This window comes from Apis florea, unplaced genomic scaffold, assembly GCF_048593485.1.
Source record: "Apis florea isolate Af1SG1 unplaced genomic scaffold, ASM4859348v1 contig_2291_pilon, whole genome shotgun sequence".
Taxonomy (NCBI): domain Eukaryota; kingdom Metazoa; phylum Arthropoda; class Insecta; order Hymenoptera; family Apidae; genus Apis; species Apis florea.
The window spans coordinates 2,752,467-2,768,217 of NW_028256553.1; the positions used below are offsets into that span (position 1 = coordinate 2,752,467).

General features: G+C 32.8%; 1 protein-coding gene across 2 annotated transcripts in view; it reads left to right on the forward strand.

The window, feature by feature from the left end:
• The window catches only part of Cow (Proteoglycan Cow), a 174,026-nt gene that overhangs the window by 125,812 nt on the left and 32,463 nt on the right, over positions 1-15,751 (forward strand). For both annotated transcript variants that reach the window (XM_086903181.1, XM_086903182.1), the window contains exon 4: positions 569-700. In XM_086903181.1, coding sequence (XP_086759307.1) covers positions 569-700 — 132 coding nt within the window. The remainder of the gene's footprint in view (positions 1-568; positions 701-15,751) is intronic.

A 15,751-nucleotide genomic window follows, 5' to 3' on the forward strand; every position in this document is an offset into this window, starting at 1 on the left:
GAGTAAATTGTTGAGGATAGTTAGACAAAAATATTGTTACGAATGATTATTGAAATTTATTGGATGCGCGGAGTGAAAGTTTCCTTGTCTACTTCTTGGTTAAAATTTTTACGATTGTCATTCCAAGTTTCTCGTTTTGCGCTTCGTCACAAAAATTTCTTATACTTTGTTAAATTTCTTGCGAGAAGATTCGTAGAAAATTTTAAAAGCTCGTTAAAAAAAGGAATGATTCAATAAAATAATTCTGTATTTTGACGTAATCGTTAATTAAACATAATTTTCACAAAAAAAAAAAAAAGGAAAATAAAACTACAAACCGAATGTTTTTTTTTTTTTTAATTATAAAATATTCGTACGAAAGTTAAAATAACTTTTTTGTTTCATTCATTGGTAATAAATTAATAATTCGATGTTTTAAGCTTCGAATAATTCGTGATTTACGGGATTTTCAATGGTGGAAATTTGGCGGAAAGAGCACATTGACCTTTCAAATTCGAGGAGGAAGGAGCGGTCGGAAGGCGGATCAAACACGGGCCATTTCTACTTGATGATTCCCCTTTTCTTTCAGGGACATAGTAATCCCGAAATCCCGGGCAGTTCAGCAGAATCGACGAATGAGAACGGAAACTTCGGTCGACACGGAGGACGACGACGCCTTCTTCGATTCCGAGGACGATGACGAGGATCAGGACGAGTCCAAGTAAGTGTTCGCCTTTTATTATTAATTATTACAATGGATGTTTATATTTATATTTATAAAAGGTTTAAATGCATGTGCATAATAGTTGAACAAGGAGTTTTATTCAAATTCCATTTTAATAGCTGTTTTTATCAGAGATATGGATCAAAAAATTATAATAATTTCTCTATTAAATTTAAAAGATCAATTTAGTAATTTAATGTTCTTTAACGAAATTTCCATTGACACGTTGAAAAAGCTATAATGTATGTAATATCATTTTTGTTGCAATATTTCAAAATTTTTAAGCTACATATAATAACAACAAACGAAATTTCATCGTTAATTAATTATAGACACGAACACTTTAACAATTTATTTCTCTCGTCTGTAAAATTCGAAATGTTTTTTCTTTCTACTACATTAATTAAAAATTCTATTTTTTCCTGTCAAGTTGGAAACAATTTTTCATTCACGCTTGCCTAAATTACCAAAAAAAAAAAAAAAAAAAAAAAAGAAAAAAAAATGAAAAATTTAATTAACTCATATTCTAAACAAAGATTGAAATAAATTTTTTTTTTTTTTTTCAAAAAGAAAATCACAAAAACGACGACGACGATAAACAAAAATTTCAAACAAAAAATATTTCGAAATAGAAGATAGAGAGATCTGAGGAAAAGAAATGAAGAAATTTCTTTTTTTTTTCTCTCGAACCGAACTAATCCGAAAAGTTCTTCCGTCTGACTTCGTTATTAAAAGAAGAGAAGACTCGAATTTCGAGGATCGAGGGGAGGGAGGGGAGGGAGGGTGAGAGAGATCCGCTTCCGTCGTTGTTTACTTTTTCCTGGCCACGTAAAATATCCTCCACGGGGGCAACAAACTTTCAATGTCCGGAATAAAACATCTCGATATCGAGATATCGAAAGCTTTACGTTCAACGAACAATTTGAATTTCCTCCGTCAATTTATTTCTATTCCTAGAAAGAAGATATTCGACGTTTTATCAAATTTAAACGGATATCGTAGAAATATTGGTTTTCAAATATATCATTTCGAGGATTTATAAAATAAATGACCACCGATAGCAATTATTTTCCTTTTTATTTGAATAAAATTTTTTAAGGGGAAAATGTTTTCGCATATAAATGTGTTTGAAATTATATGATACAATGGTTTTTTTTTTTTTTTTTTGTAAATGGAATTATAGAATTTTTTAATTTAAAGTAGTTTGTTATTTTCTAAGAAAAAAATATATCGAACTATTTACATAGAAATATCGTTTGTGTAGAAGATATTAATCAAACTTGAAGTAACTCGATTCAAGAAATAACAATAACCAATTTATCAATTATTCTAAATTTGACATTATTTAATGATAATAATCTCATTAAACATTCTAATAATAATTCTATCAACAACTAATTATTAAGTATTAAATTGTTCTTTCCTGAATGGTTAAAAAAAAGGATTCGAATCAAATCCATTTTATTCTTCTTCTATCCTTATTCAAATGAACGAAGAGAAAAAAAAGGTGAAGTTGATCACTTTATCTCGCGTATCAATGTTCACAAACTGTCTCGCTCGAACGATAAATAAAAGGAAAAAAAAAATACATATATATATACACACATTGTACACGCAGAGATCGTGTAGAAAAAAGAGGAGGAACAGTGACGAGTAATTTGGTTTAATTGGTTCCTCTGTTGCCGCGTAAGTATCGCGTATTGTTTCGTTTCGAAACCGTAAAAGAGAAAGAGAGAGGAAAAACGGAAAATACGCGCGTAAAAATAACAAAGAAAAATGGAGTGAGAAAAGAGAAAGAGAGAGGAGAGGGAGTGAAATATATCGGACGAGTCCCAGCGGACGAGTATAGCAGGCATGTTTTGTTTTTCACGAGACATTAAGCCGGAATTATTGGTTTCGACGGTTCTCTCCTCGCGTATCGAACGCAATTCCCTCCCCACCACCACAGCACGGTGAATAAAAGGTTAGCTTTATGGGTCACGTTTTCACGGATGCGCGCCCCTTAAGTTCCAGTGCGATCATCCGAACGTGGAAGAAAGGAGACCGGTGCCTTACTTTCCGCCTCGCGTTTTGATGGTATTTCACAACGTGTGGAAATGCGCGGGGAGGATTTCTCTCTCTTGGCGAGAAGAATGATAAGGGAATGCGAAGAACTCGAGAGATTACTTTAATCGATTGCTTAATAATAATAATTTTAGATTTATTTTAGATTACACAGAATTTTATACGGATTTCTTCTTTTTCTTTTTTAAAGAGTTTACAACTCGTTATACTCAATATTTTCGTGGCGATCAGTGAAAAAATAAAAATTTAATTACGATTCTTTCATTTCCAAATCCTTCTTTATTGTTATTTTTAAGATATTATTTACGAGCAAAAGCTTGAATAACATACAAATTAAAAATACAAAGCATACGTTTCAAGATAATTTAATTTCTAAAAATTCGCGATCCAATAATCACCGTCGTTTCAATACAGATCCGACGTCCAACTATAACCCCATCGAGAAATAACCTTAATCCAGTTTCTTCCATTCGCAAGAAACAGAAATAGAACGCGAAAAAAGCACGAGAACCTGAATTTGCAACCTGAATTCGCGAGACACGTACTCTACCCATCTATATATATATATACCGAATAATCAAATATGCAAGACGAGGAACGTAACAATCTCTTTCGAGAGACGAAAAGAGAGCAGCCGGCCGAATCCAATATTGTCTTTCCCGAAACGAGTCGGATTTCCCTTCAAATCCCTAGCAGCTCTATCTATATATATATATATATATCCGCGGTAACCGCCAACGACTCCTCACGGTGTTGCTTCTTCGAAAGGAATAAAAAATGAATTTCGAACGACACCGTCGAGGCGGAAGAAGAATAACCGAAAGGGGTACGTTGGAGGAGAGACACGTGGAAACCGAGATGCGTTTACTTTAGCCACGTCAAATAGGACATTTTGCGACGAGGAGGGAGAGGGGGGGTAAAGGTTCTGAAAAGGGGAAGAAGAGGTTGGAGGAAAGAAAAATTCCACGGGGAGAACGAACGAAACGAAAGGGAAGGGAGAGGGGAAGAGGTAGATGGGAAAAGGCAGCGAAACATTTCTTCCTACTTAAATTTGCACGAGCGAGCAGAGCAAAGAGGGTTTTCCATCCAGAGCCCCTCTCATTCCTCGTTCCTCTGTTTCCTCTCTTTTTTAATATCTCTGTCCCCTGTCTCTCGCGTTCCTCTCTTCCTTTCCTTTATTCGTTCGTTAAGTAGTTTTCGCTACTTCTGCCCCATTCCAAGCGTGTCCTTTGAGAATAAGTCGTAATGTCGCCGTAAGGATAATATTGAACGAGAAACAAGCATAATTGAAGGAAGGTGGGGTTAAACGATGGAATGATTTTTTTAACCGGCTCGGTTAGAATTTAGCTTTGGTAGAGAGTGTTGAATGTTTGATTTTTCTAACTCAGATTGGAGATAAATTTTGTATATTGTTCGTTAACGTGCAAAAATTATCAATTCTCTGCGGATAAACGTTGACCGATGGTTTTCGTTCCGAAGCAAAATTTTTTTTTTATCCCTGAATTTTTACTTTTTGTCGAAGCACAATTGCATGACAAATATAAACATCAATTCCCAAATAAAATCGAATGTACTATTTCAAATGTACAGTGGTGAAAATAGAAAAAGTTCTTAACTGTAAAACAATGTTTTTCTTTTTTTCCCATACAGAAATCTATACATTATACATATATATCGTATAAAGAAATAGAAATAAAATTTCGTCTCGATTAAATTATCAAATATTTACATTGATACGATAAAAAATTCCAATTTATCATTTAAAAATTATAAAATTTAAAAAACTGAAGATATCTTACCCCTTTTTATTTCTTCGTCATTGATATTCAAGAATAAGATTATTGTAATATTATGGGGAAAAAAAACTACGATTAAATACCAAAAATCCTCCGCGATACAACGAAATCCACTATGTCCAAGTTTCCACTGCGTCTGTATGGCGCGCCATGTCTGGCCAGGCACGGTTTTATTGTACTAGTCCGGAGATACGCTGACCCGTTCTACTTGTCGCGCGCAGTCGAACGCGCGATTTTCCATTGTGCTCGAAGGTGTTTAATGGTTTGTTCTACTTGTCGACCGGCATGCCGTGCCGCGCTTTTGTTCCATTTAAGGGCGCTTCCAGCTGTGACGTGTTTTTACTGACGATCGTGGAGGAATTGAATTGTTGAAAGTTGAGGTTAAATTGTTGGGATTTTAATTTTTTGTCGAGGAACGTTTGGAAAATGAAAGACGCGAAATTTTTAACAGGAAAAATCAAAATATTGGGATTCGTAATTCGATGTTTTTATAACATCGAATGATATGTTTGTAGTGAAGATTTAAAAGGAAGGAGGATTATTAAAGATATTCGGAAGAGAGGTTAGAGATACGTTTATAATGTATATATATATATAAAGGGAAATTACACGTTGGAAACTGGGCGAGAGTGTAGGAAAAAAGCATAAAATACTTTATGATGTTGTTAATTAAACTTCATATTAAATTTCACTTCGCCTTTCTCGCTTTTACCTTATGATGTAATAAAAGAAGAACTTATTTAATTTCGTTTATGATATACACGGGCTGTAATGATTTTTAATATATTTAAATGAAATTTGTTTCGCGAATTTTGTACTATAAATAACAACGTGTGTATAATAAAATTTTAATTAATTAACTTTAAAATTATATAATTATTTCTAAAAATATTATATACTGCGACATCATTTAATATAATTGGACCGTTGGCACCATCTACCGAGTAATTTCGCAAATGTGTACAACACTGTTGCGCGAATCTTTTTTTTTTTTTACGAAACCAACGTGATCTTGCGAAGCAAAATTTTGTATTAAAAAAGTCATAAAGATATATAATTATTTCTATACAATTTTTTCACTCGGAAATTAATAATTCATAACTAATTCTTAAATTATGTAAATAAATGTCCAATGATTAAATTTATCGTATTTTAATATCGAAAATAAAATCAAAGTATTTATATAATTTTACCATTAACAAAATTGCAAAGTTGATTACAAAATGACTTCTCTTTGTAATCCATTACAACATCGTTACGTAAAGTAATTTTCCTTTACTCAGTTTTAAAGAATTACCCAAACAAGAGAAAAATTTTTAAGGAAACACTGCCACCAATGCTAACGCAATTGTGTATTAATTATCAACGAATTCCAAGCTGTCGAAAAATTCTTCCAACGATGATTCACGATGAAAGGGTGGTCAGTATGAATCACACGAAATGGCAGTGAGCACGTACCAGCCTTAACTTCGCTGGAAAAGTGTACCAGAGATCGTTAACGAGGAGTGGCCGCTTATCTTCACCCTTAATGGCCTTTTGTCCACCGGCACACGATTTTTCCGGTAAATTCTGCCACATTCTCGAGATTCCTCCTACGTTTCGTACAATATGAGAATTAAAATAATAGCAGGGAAGAAATTGTAATGGAGGTCCTCGAATTGCTGTTATGTGAATTATTTTTTAATTATAGTGGCAATCGAGCGAAATATTTGGACGAGAAGTTTATTGAAAAATATTTTACCATAATCTCGAATTAAATGATTACAAATTGTAAAGAAACGTATTATAATTGGGAATTGATATAAGAAAAATAATTTTAATACGGATGGTGTTTATTGGACTATATAATATTGAAATTCTGTGTTATATATGAGAGAGATAAAAAGTTACATTAAAATTCGAGAAATCATAATGAAATTGTTTTTAAATTCATTTTTAAAACGTTCCTTTATAATACAGAATAAATGAAATATGAATATAAAGGCAAAAATATTATGTTAATATATATTCTTTGATAAAATAATGTAGAATTCTTGTATAAATTTGTATTAATTTAATTGATATAGATAGAATTCGAGAAACAAAATTTTATCTATTGTTACGTCATTCATTTTTAAATTATACAAAACTATAATTCAGTATAATATTTCAACGAAATAAATTTAATGAAAAATAATTTTGCATAAATCCCAAAATAAAAATTCATAAACTTTTGTGATTAATATATTTTTTGTTGAAATTTAATACGTTACTCTATTAAAAAAACACGTAGAATGCAACAAGAAACAATTTTAATATTTAATTTTTTTTTTTTGAATTGGATATAGAATTATTTCGTGTAATATGATATTATTAAACTTTGATTTAAATTTAAAAAGAAAATTTAAATTCGAACCAAAGAAAATCTATCAGAGATTAATTAATTAAGGCAAAAGGAAACGAAAGTGTAGGAAACGGGATATGAATTGTTTTTGAAACGATCGAGAAATGCGGTGTAAACGAAACAGGCTTGATTTCAACCGACTGAGGTGTATTCTTTGCCGGTCTAAAAGCGGATTTTTAGCTCCGCTTTCCGGTTCAGAGAAACGACCCTGGCTGTCCCATTTAGAAGGGCTGCGCTCCGCCACTCGTCTTTTACGCTTCTCTTTGTTATAATTAGCGGAACACGGAGCTTTTGAAAACGAAAGTAAGGCCGTGAAATAATATCCTTCCACGGTGACGCGTTTTCCTCGTAAAAATTCAAAATTAGCTTTTCATTTTTTTCTTCCCTTCTTCTTCTTCTTTTTTTTTTTTTAAATATATTTAACAAAATTATTGCCTCTTTAATCGTGACTTTATATATTTTCGTGATCAGTGAATTAATAATTAAAATAGAAATTAATTATTTTAGAAAATTAAAGTTTGGCTTAATATCGCGTGTCCATGATATTATTCGATATAAAATTTAAAAATTGCCTTCCGTTCGAGAGATTTTTTTTTTTAAATTTAATTGGATCATTTGTTGTTCGGCATATTTGTTTATATTGAATTATTGAAACGAAAAATTGAATGTCGTCGAAAATTTTTAACTGTTGACATAAAGATTGATAATAAAAATTTCGACGGTGGAATATTTAACAAAAATTGTTGAATCTTTTATTTTTTTTTTTATTAATAATATAATTTCAAAATTAACAAATGCATAGAATAAACGATCGATAAATAGAAACGAAGAAAAGAAATTGATAAAAATATTTTGAGATTATCGGTAACGAAAGTTTGAATATATCTATTGATTGAAATATCGAATAAAAAAATAATCGAAATTCCGTTGAAGTTATAGCAGAATGGTATTTACAAGCGAGTTGATTGCAACTAATAAATATAAATCGTTTAATTTCCGAATAGAAATGGTAGGTAACTTTAACAGCGTCCATAAATTGGCGATCGTAAATGATCGGACGTAAACAAGAAAATAAAATGAATTGTAAGTTGTTTCCTTTTGTTGAGAAACCTTTAAACTCGAGGAAGAAGTTATTGGCCAATGAATGGTCAACGATCGTTTTATTATTCTTTCGAAAACAATAAATTATTCACAATTAATTTACTTATGCAATAAATTTTTCTTTAAATATTTTTATTCCGTAATAATATTTTATCTTATTCTTATTTTCAATAATTTTTATGTTATAAAAGAAACAAGAATTTTAATATATAATAAAAAGAATCTTACATGTATATCGTCGCTTCGACACAACGTGAAATGTCACGGTCGATTTGAATCGCGACACGCGACATCGATAATAATAACATCGATGTCGATTACCGCAGTCGTGTTTCGAACGCCGAGCAGAGCGGACGTGTTTTCTCTCCGCTCCTCGCGTTATTTGTTTAAATTAATTAGTTTCATGTAAATAGTTAATACTAAATTAATTATCGTAATTAAAAACGCATTATGGAAGAACGAATGCAACGGTATTATAAAAATTTTTATTTATAAACGAAAATTATTACTAATTATCACTACTTGAAATAAAAAAATAAATTATTTTCAAATGATTTGCTTATTAAATACTTCGTATATCTTAAATAATGTAATCCCTAATAAAATTCATAAACATATAAATTCGAAAATAACGAAAAGGAGTAATGTTCAGTCCCAGATTCGAGAAAAATTATTCTGCTTACGAACAAAAACAAACATCTTCGTAATCGTAAAATAAACACCAAATTTGAAATCAAATAAAAAAATATACGAAATAATACACGTATGAAAATAATTTATTCTTTCAAACACGCCACATTTAAAATCGATTGGGGCAGCAATTAAAATAAAAATTCGTTTATTTTCATATCACCCGCATAGATCGCTGCGTCTAGCTCGTCTCTCGATTCAATTTGTCAAAGGACCTCGTTCACAATTTATACAATTCGGCGAAGAAGTTCTTAAAAGCATCGTGAACAGGGAAAATAAAACGCGTCCATTGGCAGAGTCCAGCGGAAACGCGGGCCAAAATTCTCTCGAAAGACGTCGCGGAGTTTCTTTAATGCCCCAAGTTATTCCATCGTAAAGGATAGTTTCCTTTTTCCTCTTTCCTACATTGTTCCACGGCTCGATTCCCATCCGTGGACGAGGGAAAAGTGGGGGGGGGGGAGAGAGAGAGGTTGACAAAATCTCTATTTACGATTCCCCGTACGGGAACGAGCATCCGGTTATCGATACTCTCCCTTTTCGTGAAATATTCTCGAACGATGAAATTTTATAAATATCTATCTATCTCTAATCTGAGGGGGTGAAAATACGTTGCTTCCTTTGATTCGTGGAAATTACGAAATAAATAAGTGCGTTCGAAATCGAGAGTTTTGCAACATTTTAAATGGAATGTGGTTTTTTTCATTTTTTTTATATATATAAATACGTCGAAGTATAAAAATAACGAGCTTTGAAAATTCGGTTATTTTTATTTGTTTATTTTTTTTAAATATCAGAATTATATAATATTTAATATAGAGAAGATGATAATCGATAATCGTTCACGGATAATGAAAGTATTTTATAAATAAATAGTTGTGTTTTTCTATTTGAATAAATATGAATATTAATTCTGAGAGAAGCATATGCACATTTTTAATAATTTTAAAAATAATAATCAGTTTAACCGATTTGATTGTAATTTTTCCACCGCTTTTCAAATAATAATTGAACGCAGTTGTAAAATTATTCCACGTAGAATAATTGTTCGACAAATTTTGAAAAATATTTTACAAACACCATAATTATTTCACGTCTAACGTGCAAATGTGTAGTAGAGAGAGAAAAGAGAGAAGCTCCAATCCCAATCCTGTTTGCAACGTGAGGGAATAAAAACTCGCATTTTATTTAAAACCAACAGAGAGAGAGAGAGAGAGAGAAAGCGTGTACTCCCAGAGAGAGGAACGTTTTTCCACTTTCGACGCGATTTCCATTATTCCCATCAGGAATAGTCTGTTTGCTCGATTTGTTTCGACGATCGAACGTCGTAAAAATTCCATTATTACAGCCCCGTGCAAAATTCATTACACACGTGAACGCATGCGTATCAACGAGTATAACAAAATCGTGTGATGATGGAATTTTTATGATCCCTTTCATGATCGTAACCCTTCGTCGCGCTTCGAATATCTATACACCATCGAATAAGACCTTTTGAATTTATTCGTCACTGTCGTACGATCATAACGGAATTCAGCATCGAGTTCGTCTGTAAACTCGTCGATTCTTCGCTCGAGGAATTGTTAAAAAGAAAAATTCCAAGTCAACAAATTCTATAAAAAGATAACGTCAAAATAAATATTAACGCTCGTTTCAGGGAAAGAGTTAGAAAATAATAGCAGTATGAAAAAAAGAGAACAAAATTACGTTCATGCTACGGCAATCAGAACAAGTAGAATTTAAAAAGTGTAACTCGATCATTAAATTAGATATATAGAATAAAATTGAAGATGCAATGCAACAAAAGCTGTGATTAAACAAGTAACAAGTCGGATAACAGCATAGACATTGAGTGCATTAATCATAGAATAACTTCGTTGTTATTGTTGATTAAAATAGAATTACGTATTAATGTAAATGAACAAACGTTACAAATTACAGAGCATCCACTTCTTTCAACAAACTTCAAAAGAAGAAACCATATTTCGCTGACATTATTTGTAGATAAATTACTGTCAGCCGCTTGATAACACTGTTCTTAAAAAAGATAGAACGTGGAGTCTAACGAAGGAAAATTTCGATAAACCACCGATATTGGCTGGGAGGGAAATAAGGGTCGCATAACCATCCCCGAAGATTGGAAGCAAAAGACAAATGGCGAAAACAGTATCTTATACCGGGTAATGCGATGATGGACGAGCATCCATGGCGCGCATTTTGTCGCCATGATTCCTTCCGCGAGTGGAGAGCTTGTTTATTGTCGAGCAAGCTTCGCCGAGAACTGAACTCGTTTCTTCTTCCTCCACTCCTTCGTTCCTCTTCATCGCCGTTGAATTCGGCGGCTCGTCGAAACAAACGGCATGTGAAATCGCACTTGACGTGCGGCCGTTGGGCTTTTTATCGATTAAGAAAGCTCTCCTCCAAAGCGAAAACCTTGTCACGTTTTCGTGTATACAATAAGAGGAAAATCAATCGTCTCTGGTTTGAGATGGGGCGTAAAATAATTGGAGGATTGGAAATACAAGGTGTAAGGATTATTCGATTCGTCTGTTTAAGATTTTATTATTTTATCTCGCGTCCAATTATATCCGCTCGAGACATTCTATTTCGAATCTTTTCAATTTTCCTCACAGTTTTAATAATTGCGGAAGGAAAAAAGTGGCAAATTTATATGCAAAAATAAGATAAGTGGAGTGGGACGTTTGAAGATTTTTTGAGAAAATTAGATTGAACAATTTTTCAAGCAAGTAAGTAAAAAAATAGAGAATCGTATTATACGATTATCCGACTTTATTTTCCACTCTATATATATATATTTAATTTCTCTGGGGAACGAACAGTTGAATAAAAAAAATGTTATTTTACTTATCTTATGGGATAACCTTCTGATTATAATCATTAATATTCACTTCTAATTAAAAATATTTTCTTCAAACGTTATATTTTCTTCTAAAAATTCTATCTTCTTTTTCTGTATCTTTTAATTCAATTATTAGTTGAAAAAGGAAGAAAAAAAAAAGGAGATTATTTTATATTTCTCCAGAAATTCGATTCGTTTCTATTTTAGGACAGAGCTTTAAATCGAGTTCTTTGATGTGTTCCGTTGAAAAATATTTATCGAGCGGAATATGTTTCCGAGTGAAAAATTGCAAGAGACACTTGTACGAGCGTGGTTGAGGACGGCATTACAAGCGTCGTAAATTTTGTCGTACCGCGAGAAGATTAATTTCTACCTGTCCCGTGGCGACCGCGGAAAAATTTAAGTCCGGCCGAGATACTGTAAACAGAAATTTCTTTGAGAGAGAGAGAGAGAGAGAGAGAGAGAGAGAGAGAGAGAGAGAGAGAGAGAGAGTAACGCGTGATACATTCCTCCTCCACTCAGGTTAATGAAGAAATAGTTTCGTGATTAAAGTGGACGATTAAAACTTGCTGTCCACTTTGTTGTCAAAATTTCGAGCGAAATCTAAAACGTGAGGAGGGCACGGATTAAACTTGCGTCAACCGTGGCTCGCTACGGATCGATCTATACTACTGCGGTTGACGGCGCGTTAATTATATGGCTGCTCTACAGTCGAACAGTCGTTATTGATGAATCCTTTCACTTAAGGGCTTCGCTTTCACGAAGAAATCAATTTGCGTGTTATCTTAACGAGTCTTCAACAGTGATTCATCCGATAAAATTAATTACAGGATTTTAATATCAGGAATCTAATTATAATGAGAAAAACTCGTTAATAAAAGTAGTCCTGAATATTGTTTATTCATCGAATTGTACAACTCTTCTGGAATCCTTTCATTTCACCAAAAATAAATACACAATTCAATTATTCGATATAATATATAGGTATCAAGATGAAACGATTAAATCTCTAACTGTACTTACACGTGAATATTGAATGAACGAGCCTTGATGATAATTTAATCGGGTGTTTTTTCACTTCATAAATATTAACGACTCGAAGCTCTGGAAATAAAAAGAAACGTATAATTTCGATACAGAAATTGGGGAACAAGATTAATTTCGTTCGAAACCGCGTGAAGCAAAGCAACACACTGGTGAATTAATCTATTCGATTGGGTTTCTTCCTACCCTTTGCCGTCTCTCTGTGCACAAGTCTCGGCGCGAATTACGCTCGATGTACGCGTGTCCCTAACCGAAATGAATGCCGCTGCATGCAATTCCGGCTGCAATAGAGTGTGGTCTCCGGGCGTATTTTGCGGGAGCTAGTTAATGCACTGTCGCCTGGTTGTTATTCGTTAATCGATCGCCACGAACGACGATAAATCGCGAGCGTATTGCTCCTGGCTTCTCGTCCTCTGTTCCCCGTTGTTTCGATGCGGAGGAATCGTAAATACCGCAAGATTGACTATTGAGAAAAAAAGTAAATCATTGTTAAAAAAAAGAAAAAAAATGTAAGTTTTTGCATTGATAGATCGTAGATAAAAACAATTTTTCGACGTTATTAAAGGATATTATTTTACGTGAGATTCGATTTAGGGAGGAATAAGAAATAATAATAAGGAATGGAAAATATTTATTCTTCGATATTTATTGCGTTTAAATTAAATGGGGAGTAAATATTTTATTTACATCGAATGTAAGCATATAAATAATATTTGCTCGATTTAGATATTGAATAAAATATTATCTTCGAGCATTATTTACTTGTGGAAATTTCAATTTTCCAATATTTATATTCCGATCTTATTTTAAATTTTCTTCGGTTCTGCAAATACGATATGCGACAATGAATAACATGGATACATTTTAAAAAAGTTAAAGAAAAAACTTGTCCAGAAGTGACAACTTTATATATATATATATATCTTTTATCATTTTGAAAATATTTTGAACGTTTTCAAAAGATAACACAAAAATAGATTGGTATTCTACTTGGAAGCAAACTTTTATAATTTTTTATATTTCCAATTTAATTAATTCTCTCCCTCTATTTCTCTTTCTTTTTCTCCAATTCTTTCCTCACGGGGCAATTCTCATTTCATTCCGAAACTGATATCGTTCGTGAAGCAATAAGTCACACTGCTTTTTCCCTACACAATCAATGGAACTGCAGAATAAAATATTCGAGGCGATGAGCAAGAAACAAATTGGACCAGACTTTTAATTTCCCCGGAAATAATGGCCACCTTTCGCCCATAGTTTTCACGAAAAATCGAAAATTCACGCGATACGATAAACGACCAAATATAACTTTCACCGATACACTAACTTCTCTCCTCCCCGATAATATTCCCCTTCAAAATTGAAAAACGCATTATCGTTACTGTTGAAAATTCTTTCACATCGTAAAAATCGATACTTCACCGACTCGATCGATTAAACTTTCCAAATATATATATTCAAACAATCTATCACCACGAATTAGAGATACCTTTCTTTTTTTTTTTTTTTTTTTGCAATTCATTTGAGGTTAAACACCGTTTAAACTTTACACGATGCCTGTCATTAACCACTCGAATCGAAGGTTGCACGAGCATACCTCGTTTCCGGTAATTGTTGCAAGAAGAAAATAGCATTTTGTGGAACGGAACGATGCTTCGCCCTTCCTCTTCCCTCGAAATTGGGGGAAGAAAGGGGGACGCGATTCCGGGGGAACTCTCGAATCTCGCGTCGTAAAGTGTTCTCGGGAACGGGAGATTGTCGGGGAAAGAAACCTTGTGAAAATCTTTGTAAGTATCGCGAGGATTCTGAAGATTCTTTTAATAGCCTGCCGGTTGTTATTCCTTGTTCCCTGTTTTTCCGGTTGAAACGAGAGAGCGAATTTCCTCCAATTGTCTTGTTACGTTTTTACAAATGAATGGACGTCGTTCGCAAGTCTTTTTTTTTTTTTTTTTTTGTATTTTTGTAAAAATTTGAATGAACGTGATAAAATATACAAACGAAATATTGAGAAGAATAGTTGTATTGTGAGGAATGAAAGCTCCATTCTTTTTTTTTTAATCGTAACTTGTGAAAATTTCTAACTTATATTCATGTATAAAGATCCACAGGTGCGTGAGAGTAATAAATCAGTGGAGATAGAATATTTTTTTATTGCAAAGTATAATTCTTCATTTACTTTGAAGATGTTTTTTTTTTTTCATAGGATAGACTGTTAGAAAATAATATTTATTATTTATCAAGCGTGCAACAATCTTTCATTTTCCGTTGTGATGGAGAAGAATCTTAATTCGAATTAAGATATATTTTATGTCGATAATACAAAATTTATAGGCATACGTGATTTTTCTCTCGAAGTTTTAACAAGTAAAAGATATATAATAATTTTCTCCATTAATTAAAAATTAATTATTTCGAATTTTTTATATCTTTATACGCGCGCTCATATATTTTTACTCTCCCCCCTCCTCTTTTTGCATTTAAAAATCCGTGGTGTAAAACGAAATAAAATAAATTGAAATAGGATGAAATAAAATTCATCGTTATTACAGTTGTTTCATTCGATACGCGAATTAAACAGAGATCGAATGATTGAAAATTGTACGCGTGTAGTAACTATTCGACATCGAGCATTCGATCCCTATTATTTTGCCAAGTTACGAGGGTAATTTCGTTTTAATACACGCGGAATACGATATAAAATTTCAATGGCCAAGTCAATAATAGACGTTTTACTTCCATTTGTATTCCTCGATTTACGACGTATAAGGCTTTCCTTTCCTTTCCTTTCATGTCGTGGTCACGATCGTAAAGGAGGAAAGAACAACTGTCGTGCGTATGCAAAATACGAAAGGGATTCTAGGTTTTGGGATTCAAGCATTTAATCGCCTATAAGTAATTATCGAACCTGTTTTTCTGTGAACTTTTCCGCGAAGGTTGAATAATTGGAAACGTCGTTTAAGATAAAAATGTAAAAAAAAATTCTTTCGTTAAAATCCAATTAATGGAATCGCGGGGTTAGAAAGAATTTTCAAGCGTAAGTAGTATAAATTTGCTATGATCAGCCAAGTAGAGGAAACCAGGCTTGGTGAAGCAAGTAGTACAGGTTTATTATA